At 39.7% G+C, this 26,233-nt stretch overlaps 1 protein-coding gene across 1 annotated transcript in view; it reads left to right on the top strand.

The window, feature by feature from the left end:
• Positions 1-26,233, top strand: part of HMCN1 (hemicentin 1) — a 203,021-nt gene that overhangs the window by 165,864 nt on the left and 10,924 nt on the right. Inside the window, exons 72-102 of the mRNA XM_075509138.1 lie at positions 1,650-1,791; positions 2,829-2,973; positions 3,879-4,006; positions 4,428-4,584; positions 4,763-4,884; positions 5,087-5,251; positions 5,475-5,582; positions 6,090-6,227; positions 6,363-6,497; positions 6,771-7,040; positions 7,402-7,592; positions 7,967-8,180; positions 8,755-8,889; positions 9,390-9,580; positions 9,713-9,794; positions 10,603-10,872; positions 11,412-11,582; positions 11,789-11,959; positions 13,069-13,239; positions 14,505-14,675; positions 15,298-15,468; positions 17,547-17,717; positions 18,173-18,322; positions 18,656-18,793; positions 19,115-19,236; positions 20,760-20,997; positions 22,767-22,829; positions 24,316-24,435; positions 24,684-24,818; positions 25,263-25,376; positions 25,692-25,817. Of these exons, the coding sequence (XP_075365253.1) occupies positions 1,650-1,791; positions 2,829-2,973; positions 3,879-4,006; positions 4,428-4,584; positions 4,763-4,884; positions 5,087-5,251; positions 5,475-5,582; positions 6,090-6,227; positions 6,363-6,497; positions 6,771-7,040; positions 7,402-7,592; positions 7,967-8,180; positions 8,755-8,889; positions 9,390-9,580; positions 9,713-9,794; positions 10,603-10,872; positions 11,412-11,582; positions 11,789-11,959; positions 13,069-13,239; positions 14,505-14,675; positions 15,298-15,468; positions 17,547-17,717; positions 18,173-18,322; positions 18,656-18,793; positions 19,115-19,236; positions 20,760-20,997; positions 22,767-22,829; positions 24,316-24,435; positions 24,684-24,818; positions 25,263-25,376; positions 25,692-25,817 (4,825 nt within the window). The remainder of the gene's footprint in view (positions 1-1,649; positions 1,792-2,828; positions 2,974-3,878; positions 4,007-4,427; positions 4,585-4,762; positions 4,885-5,086; positions 5,252-5,474; positions 5,583-6,089; positions 6,228-6,362; positions 6,498-6,770; positions 7,041-7,401; positions 7,593-7,966; positions 8,181-8,754; positions 8,890-9,389; positions 9,581-9,712; positions 9,795-10,602; positions 10,873-11,411; positions 11,583-11,788; positions 11,960-13,068; positions 13,240-14,504; positions 14,676-15,297; positions 15,469-17,546; positions 17,718-18,172; positions 18,323-18,655; positions 18,794-19,114; positions 19,237-20,759; positions 20,998-22,766; positions 22,830-24,315; positions 24,436-24,683; positions 24,819-25,262; positions 25,377-25,691; positions 25,818-26,233) is intronic.

Below are 26,233 nucleotides of genomic sequence, written 5' to 3'. Positions count from 1 at the left end.
CTGTTCCCTACCATCCTTTTCATTCTTCAGCTTAGCTTATATAAATATATACTCCAGATATCACGAAAACATTAGTGTCCTCCTGAATGCCTGGTTGCTTTCTCAACCTCAAAGAAACATAACAGCCTACTAATACTAAGCAGCTGGGAAAGAGCTCTCCTTGGGTGTGGAGAAAGAGGTCCTCTGTGGCATATCATCCTCCTTATCTTGGAAAAATTGAGGTTTCATGGTGACGAGGGGACTGGAGAAAGTCAGGTTTTCAGGTTGCAGTGTTATTTCAATTTAAATCATTACTGCTTTTTGTGAAACAGGTGGAGGGTGTCATTCCTCCTGATTTTGTTGTCTTCCACTGTGCAGATTTTGAGGTCCACTCTAGACCTCTGCATGCTTAATGATGTAATTGTGCAACACCACCATTTTTGATAGCAGAACTATAGAAAGATCTAGCCTCTAGCAGCTTTAGAGTTCTTGAACTCTTCATTGATTTGGAAATGCACATTGAGCATTAAGAAGAGTAGGTAGGAGCGTCTTGACCTAATCTGACTTCATTTAAACACTAAAAGAATTGCCGAATTAGTATTTTTTTCGAAGCTGGGTTTTCTGACATACCTTGAGTAGAACATAAGGGTTAATTGATAGCTTCATTGCCTGTCTCTTGTCATCTGTATTCTTCTGTGTTTAGAAACCAGAGCATAGGCTTTGTACTCAACAGGAAATACCAGTTATTACCCAAAATCTGACTGTCTGTAATCCACTCTGGTGGTGAATCATTTCACCTGTGAGGCTCCAGCACTGCTGTTTATTCTGTGCTGGTAGACTTGCTGAGTTGGTGCCTAGTATGAGACCTGTGTACTAGGGTACTAGTGCAGAGAAGTGCAGAACCAGAGGAGTTTCACCTATCTGTTGTAGCTGCTATGCTCAGATCCTTTAGCCAAAAGAGCAGATGGGAATGTCAGCTTTCAATTTCATCCGAAGTGTGGGTAGCACATACTGGAAAAGTTTGAGTTTCTGTTTTTTCTACTGTTTTTTATCCAGTCAGATTTTTAGAACACTTGTACTTGATATTACTGTCAGTCATTCATGCAGATCTGATCCAGACTGGTTGTAGTAAAAAAAGCTTTGACTTCAAATGGCTACCTAGCAGGTGCTCTAGAGTCATTGTAGAGCTGAGAAGACTGGTATCCTCATATTCAGAAATGCTGGCTAGTAAACTTAGTAGGCTGTTTATGCTGGCTCCCACCTGATCAAGACTGTGATGTTTGAAGAACAGTGTAGAGAAACTTGTATTTCTTCTGCCTGTAGTGTGCATGGATTTTCAAAAAAATAAATAAATTCGTGTGCTATTAGCTGCCTCTTTCCATAAAAACTCAAAAGCCCTTTGGCTGTGTAACCCAAAAAAGCTGTCTTATTCAGGCACAAGTCTAAGTAGGGTTTCAAGGGAGAACCATTAAGCAATGATAATTTTTTGAAACTTTGTTTACCTTATTCACAGATGTAAACAAAGTTTAAGCTGGCAATGAATTCAGTCTCTGGTTTATCTTTGGCCTTCTTTCATGGCTTTTATCACTCTGCAACAAAAGAATGTTCTATCTTCATAAAGGGAACAATGGTAAAGTTAAATTTGTCAAACTCTCTCTCTTTCCCCTTAGGGAACTCCTCGAGTTCGAATCCTATCCAATGGGCGATACCTGCAGATCAATAATGCTGACCTCAGCGATACAGCAAGCTATACATGTGTGGCAAGTAATATTGCAGGAAAAATGACCAGGGAGTTCATGCTGACAGTACATGGTAAAATCATGGATCCAGTCTTGTGCATTTTGATCTTTGCATGGTATTTCTGCAGGAGTTCAAATGGCAAGAAAGAAGCATTAGTAGTCTCTTTCTAGCTAAGTGTTGGCCAGTTAGGCTGTGTCTAAACTGTGGGACCATGTGTATTACCACGTGTGCCACCATCTGAGTCCACGTTTGTCCCCCACACTAAAGGACCTGTCGGGGACTCACCAGGGCTCCCTCTCCATCTGTCTGAGCTTTCTGCTAATGGAGGGTGCTGTGCATCTAGCTATCATCCTGATATGGGGTCAGGATACATCCAGAATGAACAGCCCAGATCCAGGACTGAGAAATGCTCTCGGACAAGTTCAGATAAATTCTTAAAAGCATTTGACTAGCACCTTGGGGTACTAGGTTTCATAGCTGGCTTGGCCACCAGTTTTGCAAGTTACTTGAAAACTGTGGCTTCTTCTCTGCACCTGTAAGCAGGAGATCGTAGGAAGATAGGGCTTGAAGGGCCCTATGCATCTTGATACCTGTCCTGTAGTACCATAGGCCTGAATTTCATTTTAAACCTATTTATTTTCTCACATCTAGTCTGATGAGAAACTATTCTATTCTCTCACTTGGGTGATGATAAGAAACTTTTTTCCTATTTGTATTCTGTTCACAACCCAGTCATATGTACCTGCATTACACTGTGCCCCCCCGAATGACTGTCCTTACTGGTCCAATTAAAATTCTTTTTTCTCCTTAATTTATAATTAGGAAGCAAGGATATCACCACAGCATTATTTTGCTGAATTAAATAAGCTGAACTCTTTTACTGTTTTAGCTATATGATAACCTTTGCAGGAACTTGCAAAGGTGATCTTTACAGTGCATTTCAGGCAAACTCTTTCTTTTTCATTCTCTACTGCATCATGGCAATTATTGTGCACTATGCAAAACAGTAAGAAACTTGTTTCTGTCTTTGCAGTGATCCCCATACCTGTTTCAATCATTGCAGTGTAAAGGTTTTTTTCTTATATCATCAGCGAATTTTCCCTTTACAGTGGCTCCTATGATCCGAAGCAGTCCTCAGACTGCTGTTGTGCATATAAATGCTTCTGTTGTTCTGGAGTGTGTTGCAGAAGGAGTACCAACCCCAAGAATTACATGGAGGAAGGATGGGGCTATTTTTAGTGGAAACAATATGAGGTATTGTCCAGAAGTCAGCATAAATATTCTTCATTGTTTTTGAAGAAAGTATTAATTACAGAAAGCTTAATTAGACATCTATGACTTGTAAATTAGTTTTGTTTTCACAGATCAGAACTGATATTTGTACTATCATCTCAAATAGACCCAAATGTGGAAAATACGGTGGTAGTTTCTGTACAGTAATACAAAGAAGTTGTTCTACAGAAAAGTAGCAGTACCGAAGGTTTCATCCTTTTATGGTTAAGAAGGACAAAAACCTCCTTTGACAATTAAATGTTATAATAATTCTTCTGATGTTAAAGATTTTGAACAGTAAACATGGAAGATCTTTGTATTTTTTTATATATATGGAGTTTTGGGATGAAGCCAAGCAATTTCATGCAGACCAAAAGCTACTTGAGTGTACTTTGTAGTTTCTAATATATAAAACTTTCCATATATGTTCCAGTATCAACTTTTATTGTAGTGAATGGTTTCTATCTTCTGATTGTTTTAAAGGGAAGTAGTTTGGCATTTTCTAGAACTGAGCAGATACTGAAGAATTCAGTTATATTTCAAAGAAAACAGAAAATGTACAAGTATTAATTAGGGTTTTTTTAAGGTTAAATGAGAAACCATGAAAAAGGCCTTTTGGATATTTTCTGCAAATCTGTCATCATTTATGTGGAATCACTATGTCAGCTAATTTCATCATTTCTCCGGAAAATGGATGTGCTGTGCTGGGAAAGAGTGAAGTCACAATAAATGCAATAAATGAGAAAACACTATGTGCCCAAATTAAGACACCACGTGTTTAGGCTATTTGTTGTATACGCTGAGTCATCTTTTCCTTCTGCACTACCAGGGTAGCCTATGGTTCTGTTGATTTGATAGTAGAAAAAAAATATATGGCTTTGTTTCAGATATTCCATGTTAGAGGATGGATCTCTACACATCCACTCAGCCCATGTTACTGACACAGGAAGATATGTGTGTATGGCAACCAATACAGCTGGCAGTGAAAGCAAACGAATTGATCTGCAGGTTCTTGGTAAAAGTTTTTGTTTTAGATAAATACATGTGGTTTTACAAGTCTGAAGTCCAGTTATATAATTTTTCTTGTTCTGCCAGATCCAATTTTAAGTTTAGCCCCTTTTTAGCTGCTCTGGTTTAAAAAAAAAAAAAAAGGGGGGGGGGGGGGGGACGGGGGGGGGACACACGGGCATTTAAAGCCTTAGGAATGCTACTCAAATGTTCATGAAAAGAAAATATTTATTCCTTGGGCACTGCAACGAGAAAGACTTGACGCATCCCATGCTACATGTTTCGTAAGCTTACTACTGTCAAGTTACTCCTTATAAAAATCAAGTAAATGTGTTCAGGCAGTTCATCTCTCTATATATAGGTATGAGGGGGGTGTGTGTGCACGTGTATATAATTATTCTGAATAATTAGGCTTTGTTTGTCCTTAGTTCCTCCAGCTATTGCTCCTGGACATACAAATATTACAGTTACTGTAAATGTGCAGACCACTTTGCCCTGTGAAACCAGTGGAATTCCCAGACCAGCAATTAGCTGGAAAAAGAATGGCCATCCGCTTAGTGTTGACCAGAACCAAAATACATACAGGTGAGAGGTGTTTTCTTTTCACCATGGGTTTAAAGTTTTCAGGGATGATTTTGGCACTTTAAGAATCTAGCCATGCTTAAATGTAATCTTGTATAGCCAGCAAATTCAGTGGTCTGATTACCTGAGAAGAAAAGAAGTATTTCAATGGCTTTTACTTTCTTCTCTTTTCTTTGTTCAGACTTCTATCTTCAGGTTCCTTAGTAATCATTTCTCCCACTGTGGATGACACTGCTGTCTATGAGTGCTCTGTGTCAAATGATGCAGGAGAAGATCAAAGAGCAGTTGAGCTCACTGTTCAAGGTAGAGGGGATATTGCTATTACATATGTATGGCACCTAGAATTTCTTTGGGGCGTTCCAATGTTGAGATGAGATGTTTATATCATTCTTTTATGATACTGATATCCATAAGTCTCTGGTATTCTCAAGAGAGAGAAGTTATTTCCAAGAATTCATAAAAATTAAAATGGGCACGTAACTTTTACACTGATCTTCATTTTTAGTGCCTCCATCTATAGCAGATGAAGCCACAGACCTTTTGGTAACAAAGCTGTCTCCAGTAGTAATTTCCTGCACTGCGTCAGGGGTTCCTGTCCCCTCAGTTCATTGGACCAAAAATGGCATAAAGTTGCTTCCCAGAGGAGATGGCTACAGAATTCTCTCTTCAGGTACTGTGCATGACTGGAGCTCAGCTGCAGAAAATCAGTGAAAGGGTGCAACTGTGCATGTCTAGAAGTAATTCATTAAATAAATGCAAACAATCCCCCAAACAACCCCTCTCCAATTTCTTAGAATAAAAATATAGGCCTCTCAAGATGGATGCTGTAAGAGAGTTTTACTGTGAATACAGGATACTGCTATATGTTGTAATGCACTCTCTCTCTGCTGCAGGTGCTGTTGAAATACTTGCTGCTCAGCTAGCACATGCGGGACGGTACACCTGTGTGGCCCGGAATGCAGCTGGCTCAGCTTACAGACACATTACTCTTCACGTTCAGCGTAAGATGGGAAACTGAAGAGAAAGTGCATTCTGTCAGTAAATGTTGCCCATTTAATATGTATGTATGCTGCAGAGTAATGGTGAGGCCAGAGTTGACCATCACAAGTAGTGTATTGCTCAGCTGAATTGTCTTGTGGATGCACTGATTATACACAAAGTCACTACTCTGCATGTTACAACCTTGGTACCTTGGATAGAGTCCCCCAGTCCATGCTGCTCTGTTTTATTTTTGTAAGATTTTTGTTTCTTTGCTTTTTGGTAAGTTAAAATGTATCTGTGATGGCAAATTGCATGAAGTAGGGCCATACTCTATACCTGTACTCATGCTGAGCATGTTTGTTATATTTAAGAGCACTTCCACTGAGCTCTTCATAAGGATGGCAGAATACAGCCATTGCTAATTCAGCCTTCTCAGACTCTTAGGTTATACGATTTTTAGTATCTTCTGTATTTTCTAGCTTTGAAGGTTAAACCTATTGCATTTTCCTTTTTATTGTGTTTCACAGAACCACCAGTTATCCAGCCTCAGCCAGGGGTGCTGGACGTCATTGTGAACAATCCCATTCTACTACCATGTGAAGCAATGGGTACACCTCAACCTATAATAACATGGCAAAAGGAGGGCATCAATATAATCACAACAGGTATCTTCTTAAAGGCTGTAACTCCAGCCTACTTGCTGTAACTCAGAAACTTATTTTCTCTTTTCTGAATATTCAAACTTAGATATAAGGAACACAAAACAAAAAAGTGTCATACTTTGCTTATATTTGTTTCAGGCAACAGTTATATGGTTCTTCCCAGTGGCAGTTTACAGATTGCAAACTCAACTGTTGAAGATGCTGGCACTTACATGTGTGTTGCTCAAAATCCAGCTGGCACTGCTCTGGGGAAGATCAAACTGAAAGTTCAAGGTAAATCATCTTTTAAACTCTTGTAGTGATTTACAGACAATAAATTTGTGCATGCTTTCTGTTAGTCAAAACACAATTCTGAGCAATAGAAATAGACCTAATGCTTTCCTATTTTATGTGATGCTGAATAAGGCCCAGGAGGTTTATTCCCTTCAGTTGTCTGTCTACTTTAGGATCAAAATATGCTTTTAGGATTATTTTCACTAAGAAATGAAACGTTCCATGCTTCTTACAACATCTAATTCTTTTAAAAATTTTCTTAATTCTTTTCAGTTCCTCCTGTTATCAAGTCCCACCTCAAGGAATATGTTGTTCCTGTTGATCAATCTGTCACTCTGCAATGTGAGGCTGAAGGCTACCCTGGGCCAGGGATCAGCTGGCATAAAGATGGACAGCAAATAACGGAGTCTATTAGAAGAAGAATTCTTAGCACTGGCGCGCTGCAGATTGTGTTTGTACAGCCTGGTGATGCTGGCCATTACACGTGCATAGCGGCAAACCTGGCAGGGTCCAGCAGTTCTAGCATGGAGCTGATTGTGCACAGTAAGTGGGACTGTGTGGAAGCAATGTGCATTATCACAGCATGAACCTACGGAGGGTAAGGAGCTAGGATGTAAGGGAAAAGTTCAGGAAAATTGTGCTGCTTAATGGGTGAGTCTTATTGGGTTGTAGTATCAGCCAGTTGCTTGAATTTAGAAAGAACACTGTGTTTCCTTAACTCAGCTTATACTTTGTTATAAGTATTTCAAACATTTCTCTGGCATGCTTAATGGCGGTCATTGATGGAGACAAGAAACAATACAGAAGACCCAGGCACTGGTTTCTTCAGTCCAGTATTGTATGCTGTTACAGTAGTGCTTGGATAATACATAGAGGTACATCTCTTCAATAAACCTTCTCGCAGTTCCACCCCAGATTCGCAGTACAGAGGCACAGTACACAGTCACAGAGGACTCCCAGGCTGTTCTGTCTTGTGTGGCTGATGGGATTCCAACACCAACAATAAACTGGAAGAAGGACAATACACTGTTAACAGAGATAGTAGGAAAATACCGGACTGTGCCAGATGGAGGCCTCATTTTGGACAATGTTGTTGTAAGTTCCCTAAATCTAAGCTATGACTTGACAGTTTTGGCAGTAATAAGACCCTGTTTCTCTTCGTTTTCACCCACTTCTGGATTAGTCTTTGGTTTATTTTGTTTTCTTTTTTTTTATGTTCCAAAGTCTTTATAAATGTTTCATTTTCCACTGAAGAGTAAAATACCTGTGAAAAATTTGTAGTGATAAATTCTCAGGAAGAGCAAAAAGGAGTGTAGGTCATCTTTAAATTTAGAGGAAGTAAAAGAGTTCAGATGAGCATTTCTCCTGAATGCTTGTTCCAAACCTTTTGAGATTCTCTTATTATTACAAGTGGTAAGGTTGTGTAGGATATATCACAGTTGAAATTTCCCCAACATGCTTTATTTCAGCCTGAAGATTCTGGCAGTTACACCTGTATCGCTAACAATGCTGCTGGAGAAGACACACACACTGTCACCCTGATAGTTCATGTACTTCCAGCTTTTACTGAACTTCCTGGAGATGTAGCTTTGACTAAAGGAGAACAGCTCAGATTAACTTGCAAAGCAACTGGGATACCTGCACCCAAAATAACATGGACCTTTAACAATAACATCATTCCAGGTGGGTAACACCGGGTCTTAGTGGTCATTCCACTCGAGAGTTGTTTTCCCCCATGCAGCATTGCAATTAGTTTAGGATAAGGAATAAAAAAAAATCTAGAGATCAAACTTGTTAAGCAGCGATTGTGTGAGGAGTATCTTCGGTATTATGCAATCATGTAATTAAATTGCCTCTGAGACAAAGCTGTAAGGAAGATAATTAAGAAATTCTTCCTCTTCTGTAGCCAATAATGTAACACATTAAAAACATTCACTATCTGATGATATTTACTCAGCATCCAACAACTAATGCTATTTCTCTTAAAAATGAAGAAAACCTCAGCAGTTCATAGAATGCAGATGCACAAAGCTTGAAATGAAGGGACAACTTAAGTGAATACATGCATGTGGGCAAATGTCATAGCAGTGACTTTTCTGTGCATTTCTGAGGTGTCTCAGAAATGAAATGGCACAGTGCTATTGAGCTGTGTTGCTGAATAGCACTGTAATTCAAACAATCTTAAGACATAGCAGTCACTGAGATATATATGTTTAAAATCATTGAAGTAATCATTTACTGTGTATTCTCCCTTCAGCACAATACGATGATGTAAAAGGACACAGTGAACTTGTTATCGAAAGAGTATCTAAAGATGACTCTGGTACCTATGTATGCACAGCAGAAAACACTGTTGGGTCAATCAAAGCTATTGGTTTTGTGTATGTCAAAGGTATGTAAAAGTGTACGTAAAATAACAGTAGTTGTGGTCACTATTGGACAGTTTCACAGAGTCATCTGTTTTGATAGTAGAATCATGGAATCATAGAATGGTTTGGGTTGGAAGGGACCTTAAAGATCATCTAGTTCCAACGCCCCTGCCATGAGCAGGGACACCTTCCACTAGATCGGGTTGCTCAAAGCCCCATCCAACCTGGCCTTGAACACTTCCAGGGAGCGGGCATCCACAACTTCTTTGGGCAACATGTTCCAGTATCTTACCGCCTTCACAGTAAAGAATTTCTTCCTTATATCTAATCTAAATCTACCCTCTTTCAGTTTAAAACTGTTACTCCCAGTATTTGATACCTTGTCTATGGCTAAACGGGAAAAATGGAAACAGGTTGAAATTCACACTTCAGAAAGTCAGAGATGAATGATCCCTACCAGCAGTTTCATTAAGGGCATTTTATTTTGACTCTGCTATTTCTCTGCCATCACTTGTTTTTTCAGAGCCTCCAGTCTTCAAAGGGGATTACCACTCTAGCCGAATTGAGCCCTTGGGTGGCAACGCTATGTTGAATTGTGAAGTTAGAGGAGATCCACCTCCAACCATCCAGTGGAGAAAAAAAGGAGTTGGTGTTCCAATTAGCAACAGGATCCAACAGCTTAACAATGGTTCTCTTGCTATCTATGGCACTGTAGTGAGTCACTCTTAAGATCCAGTGCATTCCATGTTGTGTTGCAGAAAATTCACCTACAGGAGGTGCACTGTTAACTGAAACCCTCGTTACATGTTGACAGGTTATATGACTATTTGATTTTCATTTCTTTAGAATGAAGATGCTGGTGACTACAAGTGTGTGGCTACCAATGATGCTGGTGTGGTGGAACGCAGTCTGACGCTAACGCTTCAGAGTAAGACTCAAAGTGATAAGTTTAATGCAACTAGATTGGAGCTATAACCTATCGTTGGATAGGTGTATGCAGCTCCCATTGACGTTTTGGAGGCTGGGCACTGCACTGTAGGTTAAGATTCATCTCATCTCTCATCATTAATGTTTAAGAGTCCAGTCTAAGCTAGCGATTGAGGTTAAAGAAGAGAAACATATAGAGGGTGATTCAGCCTCATCTTAGAAACCAACTTAGAATAGGGTGAATCACCTTCTGAAAGGGCCTGTTTCTCTTAGTTGACTAGAGAGGATGTCTATACAACTGGATTAAACTAGATTCCCAACTTTTAAATTAAGAAAGTTATGTGAGATGAATCCCAGCTTTCACTGACAATATTTTAGTTTTGGCAGAAATAATATTTTAGAATTATTTTTTCACTAGTGGTAGAATTTATGAACATCCCTTTTCTATTATAGCTTCAATCAGTATGCATCTGTTACTAATGTCTCTGTTGCCTCTGGACATGATTAATAGCATCTTCCTGCAGGTTTCATGAAAAGCAACACATTTTAGCAACAAAGACGACTGTGTGCTCATATAGTCTGGCCCCAATCCCAACTTTGGTCCTCAGGTTGCTACATATTAAAAATAGCCTATCATTGTCATTTTAACTTGCATATATTTTGAGAGTGGAAGATCAACAATAATAATTTTAGTCAAAGTAAACTGACTTAAGATTTTTTTGCTCTCGTTCTGACTAGACCTTTAATATTCAACACAATGAAAAAAATGTAACCATGTGCTATTGCCTAAAGAAACCTTTCTCTTCCAGGTCCTCCAGTCATTACTGTTGAACCTGTAGAGACAGTTATTGAAGCTGGTGCCACAGCAATGCTGAACTGCCAGGCAAATGGAGAGCCTCCTCCAACCATTAGATGGTCCCGCCAAGGTCATCCAGTTGCAAGTGATGAGAGAATGACTGTCCTGTCTAATGGCTCCCTGCGTATTGTTGCAGCACAGAAGGAAGATACGTCTGAGTATGAGTGTGTAGCGAGAAATCTAATGGGATCTGTTCTTGTTAGAGTACCACTGACTGTCCAGGGTAGGTGCACAAAATATACGATAATGACTATCAAACTGGTAGATTCCAGCATTAATTGTGAATAAATATGATCAAGATTTTATCTTATCCACATTTTATGGATAAGGTATTTTATCCTATCTTCCATATACACATTAGGTACACATTAAGCCTAGTCCAAGATGTCAGTGGGTTTCTACTTCATGTAACTTTGTTCCTTCTGTGATACTCATCCAGCTGTGCGAGACAGATGAGTGTGAAGGACTGAGAGACATAAGTAATAATGAAAGGATCTTGAACTAGATCCTATCCTCAGAACATATATCATAACTTAATTGTACCTCTAAAGAAAAGCATTTAGGAGCATAAGCAATAACTATTTCAGAGTAGCTGAAGTATTCTCTGAACTGTAGTAAGATATTTCTGCAGTAATGAAGACATGAAGTGAGTTGGATTTCCAAGTATAGCTTATGAAGTGCATTTTTCACTTTGCCGTACCAATCTAAGAGAGTCATATGCACAAGCACGTTACAAACAGAGCATCCTTTTTCCCACTGCAGTGCATGGTGGATTTTCTGATTGGCTTGAGTGGCGAGCTTGCAGCGTAACTTGTGGTCAAGGTGTTCAAGAGCGAGTCCGTCAGTGCAACAACCCTCTTCCAGCAAATGGTGGGAGGAGATGTGAGGGGCCTGATACAGACGTACGCAGCTGCCACAACAAGCCATGTCCAGGTATTTCTGTAATGAATTGATACTTTGAATGTGCCTTATGTTAAGTGCCTTAACAGTGAACTGTTATCACCACGGATCTTCATGACAGATTAATTTTTCTAAGAAGCTGGAATTCATTTTGACTTTTGTGGAAAGGAAGAGGAAATTTCAATAAATACTGCAAAAATATTTTTTTAATTAAAACTGTGGGATTTTTGGTTTTTTAGTGGATGGCAACTGGTCAGAGTGGGGGCTATGGGAAGAGTGTTCAAAGAGCTGTGGACAAGGTAACAAGACCAGAACCAGAACCTGCAGTAACCCACCAACTCAGCACGGCGGGAAGCCGTGTGATGGCAGTGCTGTGGATTCAGTCATGTGTAATATTAGGCCTTGCCCAGGTAAGAGAAGAGTGATTTGACATTAGTTGCAAAAGGGGCTTCCCATATAGGTTTATCTTTTTCTCCAAACCCGAATTCTCTCAGCTTGTTTCAAATTATTAAATTATAAGAGAATTAAGCTCCCAATTTTTTTGTTTTAAAATTGCTTGGAATTTATTGAATGGCACTAGTTCTTGGAAACGGAAGTCGCAAAAGTGCAAGGAATACTCTCGGCAATTTCTCTTCTACACACCACCACCACCACCTCCCCACCAAAAACGTTAATTTTGTATTTTGATGTTTTCCAGTACTTGTTACCCATGTTCTCACAGAGTAAAACTCACTACTCTAAACCTATTCTACAAAGCCAATTAAAATGGAAAAAAAAAACCAAACAACCAAACCCACCAACTATTAAAAAGCCATGTAAAACATGATAATTAATAATTTTATACATTAGCTGTATATTTTCCTCTGTTGTTTTAATTTTGAGCCATGTCTTTCTCCTAACTCTCTGAATGTTCAGGTTTTCTTCCTATCTTGGTAGTATTTCCCACGTTTCACAGGTTGTAGTCTATTCATAACCCTTCAACACTGGCATGTTTCCTTCTATACAATTTTTATTATATTGATTTTTCCCTTTTTCCCTGGCTCTGCTACCACCATGATGCCAAATATTCACCCACCGGCCTGAGATTAATTTTCTCTAGATCTTGGCAACAAAATCAGTTCTAGCTCCTGCTTACTGGTAGCCACTGAAGCTGTGTGCCAGCTTTCAGCTAGCATGCCCCTTCCCCTGCTGAGACCTTCAGCCTAGAACAGGACAGTCAGAGCCAGGTAACTTAATGAAAACACCAGATTTGATCAAGTGTTTAGTTCCGTTCTAAGATTGTAGTGAGGTGAAGTGATGTATTCAGAAAACAAAAAGGAAAGAATGAATCTCTCTTTTAGAAACTGTTGATCTGTTTCAGCTGTTTCTCAAGGTGAAGGTTTTTTCAAGGGCTTATTCAGGATAGTTCATTTATTGATATTAAACAATGTAGCTTTTTTGCCTTAAGCTGTGGAGCTGTAATTTCAAGTTAAGGCAGCTGTATAGTTTAAACAGTTTTATAGCTGTGCTGCCTTTGCAGTTGATGGTGAGTGGAGTTCTTGGCTGCCATGGGGTCCTTGCAGCGAGACTTGCGGGAAGGGTACTCAGACAAGACTAAGGCTCTGCAATAACCCTCCTCCTTCACACGATGGATCATACTGTGAGGGGTCTGATGCACAGATGCAGGTTTGCAACAAGAGACACTGCCCAGGTAAGATGTGTCGGACATAAAAGAGAACAATGACAAACTTGTAATTTCCTTTCCAAATTCTACTTAACTTATATTGAAAGCTTTCCAGTTCTAAAAGTGTAGTCCCTGAAAAAATTCCATTCAAGCCTTTTATTTTTACTGGCCCCTGTCACTATCTTTAGCATCCCTCTATAGACCTAACATATAGGATTTCTTCTCCTATCCTTATGTCTCTTTCTTTACCCTGCCACTGTGCAAAAGCAGCATTTTAAATCCTTTGCAGTTAAATTACAGGTTTCCTAAACATTTCTTTTTCTAAATTTTCCTAGGTTCTGTTATTCATTTATCCTTTTCTTCCACATTTCACTGAGTCCTTCATGACTGGGTAGGAAAACTCATATTTTTGAAATACGACCTCTGTATTTGGCTGAGTGCAGGGATAACGAAGGGAAATTTCATGAAGTGGAACGTGCAGCAGTTCAGACTAGATCCTTCTGGCTTCACACTCCATTTTGGACGTGCCAGATCCTATGCTGAGTCCCCACTGTAACTATCAATTGGTAGAAGAGAGAACTGACCTTGTGGTAGTCGAGCAACTGAGAGCTCGATGTTGCACATTTATCCAGCTGGATGTGCTGCTGCTGAGGATGCTATTGCTTACAGTTTGTTTGTGACTAATTGGCCTCTTCTCAGCCACCGACTCAAGTGCTCACATGGATGTACCCGTTAACAGTTTGTGTCACCATGTCTTGGGACGTCAAAGACCCCACTACTCAACTACTTAGACCTGGCTCACGTGAGATAATTTAGTAATAACTCCTATGAACAGCTGAGCCAATAAATCAAAGGTTGGTTAGGAAGGAGGGGGGAGAAGGAGGTGATGGTTACATCTTCAGACAGTGCAGCTGCAACCAGAGAAGGACGCACAAGTGAAGACTGGGTTTTTGGGATGGCACTCATACTGGCCATCTGCCCAGTGTGGTAATTTCAGGGACTACTTTGTATATGGCTTGACTTGCTTACAGATACCTAAAAATGTGAGACTGACTGAGCTTGAGGACTGAGTGATCCCTGACCATGATTCTGGTCAGGCTTACATGTTATTTAAAAGACAGATCATGCCTTTCTCCAGCTTTCACTCCTGGAAATCCCTATGTAGCTGAGATGTTCTAGAAAGACAGTCAATAACATCCTGCAGTCAGTTTTACCCTGATGTAGCACTGATTTACTTTGTTATTTCTAATGTCAGAAACTGTAACTGTACCATGCTATGCCTTTCTCACTAGTGGATGGGAAATGGGCCACATGGAGCAGCTGGAGTGCCTGCACTGTGTCCTGTGGAGGAGGCAGCAGGCAGAGAACGCGTCACTGCTCAGACCCAGCCCCACAGTTTGGGGGTCACAAATGTGAAGGAAACGACATACAAATTGATTTTTGCAACAGTGATCCTTGTCCGAGTAAGTGCTTTGGGCTTGTCCAAGTAAGTGCTTTGGGTTAGGCTGCTTATCCACTTACTGCGTTTGTATGTATGTGTGAGAGGAAGGAAGCCCTTCACAAATCACACACTCCCACAAAAATCAGGGGGTTTGAACACAGGCAAGTGGTATTAGCTGCCTGGCAAGACTGAAAGCATCTCTTCATCAGTAAGCATGACAGGGACATTTTAAACATTAACTATTAGGAGCACAAACCAGTAGCAGCTGGTCCATAAGGTCCTGCCGGGCTGTCAGAGGTCACGCAGGTCTCTAAAGTTACAACTGTCCAGTCAGAAAGTACTGCAAGGTGAATATCTCTGTATCTCACAGTAGAGTATAGCGACTCATTTGGTTAATAATATGTGCTGCATACTTTCCTATGAACGATGATGTTCTGGAGTTGGCTAATATACTCTGAGAAATTGTTGAATGCTGGACAAGATAACTTTCTTAGATCTTTAATTGTCTGGGTTTTTTAATTTTTATTTTGGGAAAAGAAATTAAAAAGTTACTCTCCAATAGGAATATTTTCCTAGCTTGACTGTCTGGTTTTAAGTATCCGTTATTAAGAGGAAGACAGATAAAATCTGACTTATTTTTACAGTTCATGGCAACTGGGGCCCATGGAGCAGTTGGGGAACTTGTAGTCGAACATGCAACGGAGGCCAGATGAGGCGATACCGGACCTGTGAGAATCCTCGCCCTGCCAGCGGTGGAAGGGCATGTGCAGGGGCTGATATGCAGATCCAGAGATGCAGCACTGAACTGTGCCCCGGTGAGTGCTCAGACTAACTGAGAAATTAAATGTGGCTTTCCCTGGAAGACTTCTCCCTGGAAGACATAACATATGTGAGATTCTCATATCATAAAAGGAATGTAGAAGATTCTTGCAATTACTTACAATTTCATACAATCTAATAATCCACTCTCACTTTTTTTCTTTAAATGACTGTCACCTTACAAGGATTTCCCCCTTCACATGTTAGATTTTCCCCCAAATGAAGTGGAATAATTCAAAACAGGAAATAACTTATGAAAATCTCCCCTAAACCTAGCAATTCTACTTAGTTTTTACAGTAAATACAGTATATGAGGCTCCCAGTGAACTCTCATAATGTATTCTAGGAGCAGGGAAGAATGCTCAGCTCAAATGCTTTAAATAAAACAACAGTCAAAGCAGTTAATTGATTTATTGACAATGCATTACTAAGGGGCAATCAGTGAATGTAACATTCAGGATCAGTATCAGCAATACAGCAGATAAACCACAATGCTGGAAACTTACTGAAGACCTACAAATTTCTAAACAGCCTTCTGTAACTCATCCCAGAAAGGGATTATTATTATATTATTATTAATTCTGATATAATAATGTAAAAAATTATTAAAGCCCTCCTCTGTGCACACCGCTTTACACACCCTCCTCCTGTGGGAGATGCAGAAGTTCTGACTTTATGCATACCTGTGCCACATTCAACACCCTCCTGACCCATGCACTGGTGACAAAGCCCCCGATGAGGCCACATCCACACACCCGAGGTGTGGGCCCCTGCTTGTTGCACCCCATACCATCAGCCCCCACTAGCTGGATACCAGCTGCTTGTGGCATGCGAGGACGATTCTCCATTAGGTCTTGATGGAGGTTGCAGTGTCAAGCCCAGTCTGATTGTTGTTCCTGGTTTACCCTCCTCTTGCTTGGGTTTACCCTCCCTAGTCACAAATTTTCTTGCTGCTTTTGTACTTTTCAGTTCCCTCGTTACTGTTACTTTGGCTAATGGTTGTCTTAATGCAAACTTTTTTCATTGTTACTTTCCTCTTATTGCCAGTTTGGGGCAAATGTTGTTTTAGATCAGGCATTTCCAGATACTGTGTTCACACAGTGTACAGTCATGTTCCTATTGCATCATCTGTTGTTATTGAGGCCATGATACCAAGAGGAGGCTGTGCAGACTCCTGCACACACGTACTTCAAGCCAAATCTAAGTGACATCTTGTGAATGTTTGGATAGACAGAACATGTTCTTTATTTGCAAGATTTATGGTTTGTTTGGTGTCCATCAATTTTATACCCATGCAACCTCAGATATTTTCTTTGTAGGAGTAAAAGCACTCAAAGCTCTAGACAGCTAGGTTGTATCTCTAGTGATAGCTACCAAAAACTATGACAAGAGAGTCTGAATATTCACAGCTGTTCTTTATGATCCGGTTTGTGATGGGTCTGCATACATGTGACACTACTTTTCAGTTCTGAAATCAGCTTCTACGTAGCCTGATATTTTCAGGGAACAGACACAGAGACTGGCAGGAGGTACTTCTACAGAACCTCCTGGGGAAAGCAGCTGGCAGAAGTCAGGCAGCAGTTGGTTGTGTCTCTCCTCCCCATAGAGTGATGCGTAGGCAGCCACCCAAAGCTAGCCTGAGCTCACTACCTGCACAGCAGACCTCTCGGTATGCCACCCTTGGGGAGGACTTGTATGACTGTGCAGAGGGACACATGTAGTTTACATGGTACAAAGCTTCCCTGGTCGACCATGAAGTGGTACCTCTTCAGCATGACACAGGGAAGAATTTGACCCAGCTCTTGCTAAATTTCAAACCATTATTCAGGAAACATCCCCGGAGGAGACTCCTTGTCTCCAGTACAGCTGATACACAAACGAAATTTTAAAGGTGGTGTGTTTCTGAGGGGAGAGGTGTTCATGCCTGCCCATTAAGGTGTTTTTGTCATCCTTTTAGCTATTTCTTTTCCCTACCACATTGGTTCCATCAAGAAGGAATGACACAAAAGCATCACTGATGCAGCCTGACACATTTAAAATGAAAAGTCGCTTGCTTCATTCTTTCTTTCTTCAGTGGATGGAAACTGGGGGCAGTGGCAAACATGGAGCCAATGCTCTGCTTCTTGTGGAGGAGGAGAGCAGACCCGAATACGCCTGTGCAGCAATCCAGTTCCGTTAAATCGTGGACGTCCTTGTCCTGGAGACTCCTCCCAAATATCCAGGTGTAATACCCAAGCATGTCCTGGTGAGTTAACTTACAGCCTGCACGCAATGACAATATGGTGACAGCCTGTGGCACTCCTAATTTGACTGGTACTCTCACATGTCTTGGCCAGTTGACCAAGTAATTTTTTTGGCTTGAATCTCCCCTGCAACTTCAGCTGGATAAATTTTTTTGTTAACCTGTTACATAGCACTAGAGTATGCTGTTAAACAATTGTTGCTTTTCAGACAGAGGTGAGTGCATAAGGCGATTCCCATGTTATTGTGCACATATCTCAGACCACATATGTACAGCATCCTGCTATTTGCAGGTTGTGAGCTTTACTCTTGCAAATAATGTAGTAATATATGCAGAAATATCCTTACTTCTTAAAATGCTGGACAATATTTCTGAATTTTCTCTCCCCCAAAATATCAGACGGCAGTTTTCACATGGCTGGTTTTTCTTTTCCTTTCTCCCTTCCCTCCCCTGCACAGGAGGGCCTTCACGTGCCAAAGGCAGCATCATTGGAAATATTAACGATATTGAATTTGGAATTGCTTTCCTGAATGCCACAGTAACGGATAGCCCTGACTCTGAAACTAGAGTAGTACAAGCAAAGATTACAAACATCCCTCGGAGCCTTGGTAGGCTTTGTTTTACTTTTATCACTTTTTTTGCTTGAGCCAGGCTGAATTCTGTGCAATGTCAGTTTTCACCACTTAATTTCATTAAGTGTCACTGAAGAAACTGATCTAAACTTTTCGTAGACAGATAGAGGAAAAGGGAATCTTCAGTATTTACATCCAGTATGCTAATATTTGTAAAATGATTCCTCTGAATATACTAATCCATTTTTTTTTTCTGGTTTAAATCCGAAGGGTTAAACTAGTTTTAGGTCTTCATATTCAACTCCTACTGATGTGGGTCACATGATGTTAGGAAAAAAGCTCTCGAATGTTATGTCACATTTCTTGCAGGTCCAGTGATGAGAAAGCTTGTCTCTATACTCAGCCCAGTTTATTGGACAACTGCAAAAGAAATTGGAGAAGCAATGAATGGGTTTACGCTCACTGATGCGGTCTTCAAGAGAGAAACTCAAGTGGAGTTTGCAACTGGTTAGTTACCTGTGATATACCATCTCTTTCCAGTAAGCTTGATAGATACTGCATTTCTTAAAAAATAGCACGTAACTGTTGCCGAATTTTGAGTCTTGTGCTTACACCAATATTTTCTGAATGACACTGGCTTTATGAGGCTTAAATACAGCTTTTACAGTTGTAACTTGAAACATGTAATGTTTTTTATTATAGGCATGGTACACCTTATAAAAATACGAGTCTAAAATAACTCAAGGAATCCCAGTTTGGATACTGTTTGGCTAACATGAGTCTCTGGTTAGGATGTTTTATAAATCAATGGGCTCTTAAAATTCATAGGTGAGATTCTGCGAATGACTCATATTGCCCGGGGCTTGGATTCAGACGGAGCCTTGCTGCTGGATGTTGTTGTGAGTGGCCACGTGCTGCAGCTCCAGTCAGTAGCTGATGTTAATGTGAAGGTAAAGCTGCTCAAGATACCACCCCCTTCTCTCATCAATACATACTTCCTCTCTCACCTATATTAAAGCAGTAGACACTAAGTCCTGAAAATGGTTTCACTGTATGTAACTTATTTTGTGCCTGGTTTAATTGACAGATATTAACATTGCCTTTGGAAACAAAAAGTTGTCGTCAGGAAGGTAGTAGTGGTCACTCAAGATTTTTAGATGTTAGAAGGTAGTATTGAGAAGTGTCTTCGGGGCTAGTTATCACAGGCAGGCATGTCAGGTGTTGCTTTCAATAGAGCTATAAAGGTGCATCTTAAACCTGTCTCACTTTGGCTTCCCTGAGGATGACACCAGCTCTTTCATACCATGGCACAAATTTCTGAGTATTACTGATGGTCTGTTTGCAGCTACAATTATATGTAGTCTGGCAGAGAAACATTCCTGTGGCTGATAAAGTTGCAAAGACAGGGGATTAACAGATTCCAAATTGGATTACATCACAGGGTATTTTATGTGTTCTTATCATGCATGCTGTCATGATGCTGTTAGTGATGTGCTCCTTTCTCTGCTAATAGCATCAAAACTTTGTCTTGTGGAGACATCTATTATGGCAACAGTCCTATTATGCAATTCTTCTGAAATATTTTACAGAATTTGCTTTTTCAAGGAATTACACTTCTCTAGGAACTTTTTCAGGAATGATTAGAGAGGGCAGTTTGCATGATCATATGGCAAAAGGTTATAATCTCACTGCTGAATTGCTCTGCCTATTGTTTCTAGGAGATGTTCTCTACTGCTCCTAGTAAGATAGCTTCTATCACTGACCTTGTACTCCTCATAGAAAGATGGAGTTCAAAGGAACTGTTTTTCTATATGTTTGGTTTAGTGTAAGACATGAAGAACATTTTGTTTAATATAATATGCGGTATTAAAGTTTTGTTTTAAAACCAGGTGCTTGATAACTGGTTTTACTGTAAAAGAAAGAACATTCTTTAAAGTTGTTTCTATAAAGGTGATAATTAATTAGTGGTAGGTAACCAGTGAAAATGTTTTAATATATTAATCCCACGGCACAATAAATATACATGAAGTTCTTTATATTTTGATACACTGCAGTGTGTGGCATGTCCAATATTTATACCTTTTTTCAGTGGCAGAATTTTTCTCTACTGATTATTTATCTAGCATGTTGTCAGCACCTGACTTAAAATACAAAAAAATATTTAGACCTCAAAAGATTGTTATTGAACAATAAGGTCATTTTCAGGTTTTTTTGGAAATGCTCTGCTGTGGCCCCCATCATCAGGATCCTCAGTACCACACCCTGTTTCTTATTTAAAGAAATACACCAGATGCTGTTAAGATTAAACAGTTAAAATAAGAGTAAAAAAGGCATGTGTTGTGTGAAATACAATTTGTTCAGCTGTTACGAAAAAAAACCTTTCTCAGAATACATCTCATACCACTTTAAAATACAAAGACCACAGTGGTGTTGGCTGTACTCAGTGGCTGATGCCTGAATCTTGCTGTTTCAGGATTACACAGAAGACTATATTCAAACCGGCCCTGGGCAACTGTATGCCCATTCTACTCGTCTCTTCAGTATAGATGGAGTTAGTGTTCCCTATACATGGAACCATACTATTACCTATGATTACGCTAAAGGAAAGATGCCTTTCTTGGTGGAAACACTCCATGCTTCCTCTGTTATGACAGAGTACAACCCACTGGAAGAAACTGTGGCTTTTAAAATCCACACTTCCATTGCAAAAGGTATTGTTCTAATCTTTTACAAAAATAAAACAATGGAAAAATAATATCCTATCTTCGTAGAATTCATTACTTATATTCTCAAAAGCTGGTTATGGCCTTGAAAGAGGAAATGCTGTGAAACTTCGTTAACTTTATTGTAGGTCCTGGGACCTACATGTCTTGTTAATATACCCATAGACTAACATGTAAAAGCTGTTGCAGTTTGCACTTACTCTTCACCTGTAGTTCTCATCAATGATGTATGTCTGCATTTGCTGGCACTGCTAAGAGCATCACCTGGAGCTTCAGACAGTCAATCTAAAATATTCCTCCATTTCCTTGCATGTATTTTTCATTCTCTAAAATGAAATTACTGTCGCTTTTGTGTGGGGTCAAGCGTTGGTGGGTTTTTGTGTTTGGGTTTGATTTTGCACAGCTATCAAGAAAAAGGCTTGTGTATTTTCTCACAACAAAACCCACATAATGTAAGTAAGGTAGTAATGAGGTGGAAGAACATTCAAAATTCAGCACTGAAATGGGTACAATGTCTTCAAGTCATTCCTCAGATTGAACTTCTCTGGAATGATTTGGCATATACAGAAAATATGATGCTGAGCTGCAGCTTGAAAACTTTACTGGTACTTTATAGATATATTTTTTTAAGACCAGATATGAATGGTGCACAGTTATGCATTACGCACGCACACCATATGCAGCACCGTGTAGACACATGCTTATGTACGGTCTGTAAATCTGGTGAGTCCTAACACAGGGGTGGCAAGCTAGTAGCTCCATCATCTGTTGTACTGTGTCTTAGCATTACTAACTGCTGGCTTTTATTAACCTTTTACCTAAGTGATCTTAAGGAACAGGGCATATATTTGTAAGTGGATTTTCCTTTGAGAAGTCATAATTGGTTAGCAGAATGTCCTGTTATCTTTTTAAATACTATTTGGGCTTTTTCTTTTTACACAGTAAAGCTTAACATCATCTGTCAAATGAAATAACTCAGGTTTGAAAGTAAATGAAACAGTGGGATTGACTATCTCAGTCTGTCTTTTCAATAACAACATTCTAAATGAAGTAAAATAATGATTTTCCTACTTGCCAGACTATGAACTCATTGTGCAATTTGAAAACCAAACAAGACTTTTTTTTCCAGTTTAAGAAGAGGTCTGATAACTTGATCTGAAGACTTCCTTTTATGCCTGTGCGTAGATCTGGCCAAGCCTTTACTGAACTTCCATTTATTTCCTCCAACAATTAATATACTGCTTTTTTTAAGATTTCATATTTATTGAATCAGTTTTCATGCAGGAAAATACATGTGGTCTTTGAGCAGTCTCTACCAGAGTTTTCCATTACAGTTCATAGTACGCACTTGTGTTCTACAGTGACTTCCCACAGTCTATGACATGGTGATTGGTTTGGGTTTGTTTCCTTCCTTTTGCGAAGTGAAACTGAATGGTCTTTATTCTTTTAATAATGAAAACTTTATAGAGGAACTTTGCAGGATGTATTGGGCTGGGATGCAACTTGCAGTCACTCTGAAGGAAACCTCCCATCTGTTTGTTTTTCAAAACAGCAAAACCCATGTACTACTGACTTATAGTGCCCAAGTAGAAAAAAAACTAAAGTCTGGATTTTAAAGGTTTCTATTTTAGTGTCCAAGTATAATAAATCTTTTATAAATAGTTAGGCTGCAATTCTTAATGTTAAAGGGTTTTTTAAAAGTAATAAAATGGCCGTATTTTCACCCATAAGTAACATGTGCTTCCTTTACCATACAGGAGATCGTAGCAATCAGTGCCCTGCTGGGTTTGGTTTGGACTCAACTGGGCCTTACTGTTCAGGTAACGATGTGACAAGGGTAGTGTGTAATCATAGACTCGTAGAATGGTTTGGAGTGGAAGGGACCTTTAAAGATCATCCAGTTCCACCCCGCCTGCCATGGGCAGGGACATCTTCTACTAGATCAGGTTGCTCAAAGCCCCATCCAAGCTGAGCTTGAACAGTTCCAGGGATGGGGCATCCACAACTGCTCTGGGCAACCTGTTCCAGTGTCTCGCCATCCTCATCGTAAAAAAATGTATTCTTTATTTCCAATCTAAATCTACCCTCTTTCAGTTTAAAACCATTACCCCTTGTCCTGAACCTTTACCAGGGCCCCTACAGGCCCTGGTAAAAAGTCTCTCCATCTTTCTTATAAGCACTCTTTATATATGGAAAGGCTGCAATAAGGTCTCCTCGGAGCCTTCTCTTCCCCAGGCTGAACATCAGCCTTTCTCTATAGCAGAGGTGTTCCAGCCCTCTGACCATTTCCGTGGCCTCCTCTGGACCTGCTCTAAGAGGTCCATGTCTGTATTGTGCTGTGGGCCCCAGAACTGGACACAGTACTTAACCACCAGAATCTACATCACCTTTATCTAGAGTTTCAAAGCATGCGGTACATACTTCAAAAAGTGTTAAGTTACCATTGATAAAAGGGTGTGGATCCAAAGGCAGATGAAGACTTCACTTCTGTACTTATCTAGAATCTACGTAGTGCCCAGTCAGCTTCTCATCAGTACTTCAGATACAACTGGGGGACATTGAGCCACAGTATCTGCTGAGCCTGCAAAGCAATGAAGCACTTACATGATCTGTGTGGAGGGAAGGATGAGTGTTGGCTACCTAGACAACAGCCCACAGGTTCCTGCTTGAGGGATGAAGGTGAAGAGAATGTTATGAGCATTTTAGCTGTCTCCTCCAGATGACTGAGTCACATTTGTTTTGGGGAACAATCATCTGATACACTTGAAAGCTTGATAATCTGATACCTTGAAAGCTCATAAATGAAGGAAATTATACAAGAAACAAACACTACACCATCCAAAAGGTTTAAAACCAGGAAAACTGAAAATAAGGTCACTAAAACAATTTTGCATTTGCAGTATCATCTGTAAAAGAATGAGAGTTCTAAAACTTTAATATGGAACATATAGTAATCTTTGCACATGTATCTAGGAAATCTTAAGTCCAGCACTGAAACCCATCTGTTCTGTTGTAAAGAGATTCTCTGGAAAAGATTGTATCAAACATTCATTTCCGCAGTAGTCACCCAGTCCTGCAGAGCTAACACAAGATTCCAGCAAGCTGTGTTAGTGTAGGTTTGGTAACCGTAAGAATAAGAGTGGAGAATGCACTGCTGAACCGTTTCTGTGAAGCTGCTCCATTGCTAGATCTAGTTTTGCCCTGTGGGCTCTACCAGACATATACCTCTTATGGAGGGTTTGTTTGGTATAGTTTCTTGTAGTCTTGTGAAGTCTCACTAGTTTTTCAAATGTTTCCTTGTTCCAGACGAAGACGAATGTGCTGTGCGAAATCCTTGTTCCCATACCTGTCATAACGCCATGGGATCTTACTACTGCTCCTGTCCAAAAGGCCTCACTATCTCTGCAGATGGTAGAACGTGTCAGGGTAAGATAAGTATTGCTGTGGACAGTTGGATACAAAAAGCCCCATGGCACTTAAATTGCTAGGGGAATGTTCTGTTCGGACTGGGCCACTTTCTTATTATAAGAATATAATTTATTGGTGGTATTCTAATTATTTCATATCTGAATATATTTGCAATCAAGTATTTCATAGTTGGTCATGCTCAAGACACTGCTTAATCTGTGTTTCATTTTGACATAGTGAGGTTTACAGCTTGTTTTTAATTATAGATATTGATGAGTGTGCGTTAGGTGGACATACCTGCCACGCTGGCCAGGACTGTGAAAACATCATTGGCTCATACCGCTGCGTGGTTAGATGTGGGAATGGTTTTAGGAGGACAGCTGATGGATTTAGCTGCCAAGGTATGGAGAGGTCTTTGGTTTTTGGTGTTAGCTTTCATAAACTGAAAATGCCGTCTTTCACACAATTGAAAGTAACTTTTTAAAATATGCGTCTCCACATACAGTGTCTATAAATTTTCATTATTAAGGTGGGGGTTTGTGGTTTGGTTTTTTTGTGTTGTGTGGTTTGTTTGTTTGGTTTTTTTAACCTTTTGCTTTTTCCATCTTTAGAAATAAAATTAAAATCCTATCAGGGAATAACCTAAAATTCTTGCTTTTGTATCCCATGTGCATTTTCTTTTACAAAGAAGTGAGAGAAGTAAACACTTCTGAACATACCTCAATAGTGTAATAACTAGAGCTCAAAGCAGAGCCCAGAATGTTGACTCAACCACAACACTGTTCAGGTAAATGACAACAAGGCAATTCACAGCTACGGTATCAAGGATTTGTATTGTTCAACAGATGTTAATGAGTGTCAAGAGTCCAACTCCTGTCATCAGCGTTGCTTCAATACTATAGGAAGTTTCCACTGTGGTTGTGATCCAGGATACCAGCTAAAGGGCCGAAAATGCATCGGTATGAATGAATTTTTGAATGTTCATTCCCTCTTTCCAATAGACATAGTTCAACATTTATTTGTTAGCGGAAACCTTTATCAATGAAAACCCTACTGTGGATGATACATTTAGTATGTATTTCTGAATTTGTTTGTAAAGCAGTACTAAAAGCCAGAGGAAGTGGGAATTGGGCTGACTGATAAATGTGCATGAAATGCATTCAAATGCGTGGACACAGTATAATTACAGCTGGATTATTCTGCTCTTTAGGAATTGAGCGTAAGGAAGAGAGTTTGTTTCCATTCTTGCCTTTTTTTTTTTTTTTTTAAATAAGATGTAAATGAGTGCAGGCAGAATGTATGCAGGCCTGATCAACTTTGCAAAAACACCCGTGGTGGCTATAAGTGCATTGATCTGTGTCCCAATGGAATGACCAAAGCAGAAAATGGAACTTGTATTGGTGAGTAGAAGTGTTAATGTACTGTACAATGATGGTAAACATGGGGATAATGATGATTTAAAAAAAAAAAAATCTTGAAGATAGTCCATCTCCAGTTATTAAGATTTGCACATATTAAGGCACCAACTTTTTTTCATTTATGGGAACATACATATTTAACTTTTTTGTAGTTGGTATTAAAAGCATAGATGTATCCTTTTCCATTGCTCTTAAGAAAGAACAGTAAGGTTTTCCTCAGCATCTTTTCTGCGTTGTCACCTTGAATTCTACAAATTGTTCATTGACTGAAATGTTTTGCCTCATGTGTGAATGCTTTCTTAAGAATTTGTCTTGGGAGCTCTGAATCAAGATCACAGGTCCTTGCTGCTTATCTGGGATGCTTTTAAACATAACCGCTGTTATATATAGTACCAAAT

The sequence above is a fragment of the Mycteria americana genome, chromosome 7, assembly GCF_035582795.1.
Source record: "Mycteria americana isolate JAX WOST 10 ecotype Jacksonville Zoo and Gardens chromosome 7, USCA_MyAme_1.0, whole genome shotgun sequence".
In the NCBI taxonomy this organism is placed as follows: domain Eukaryota; kingdom Metazoa; phylum Chordata; class Aves; order Ciconiiformes; family Ciconiidae; genus Mycteria; species Mycteria americana.
The sequence above is the reverse complement of the archived record's forward strand: the minus strand, read 5'-3'. Positions and strand labels throughout refer to the sequence as shown.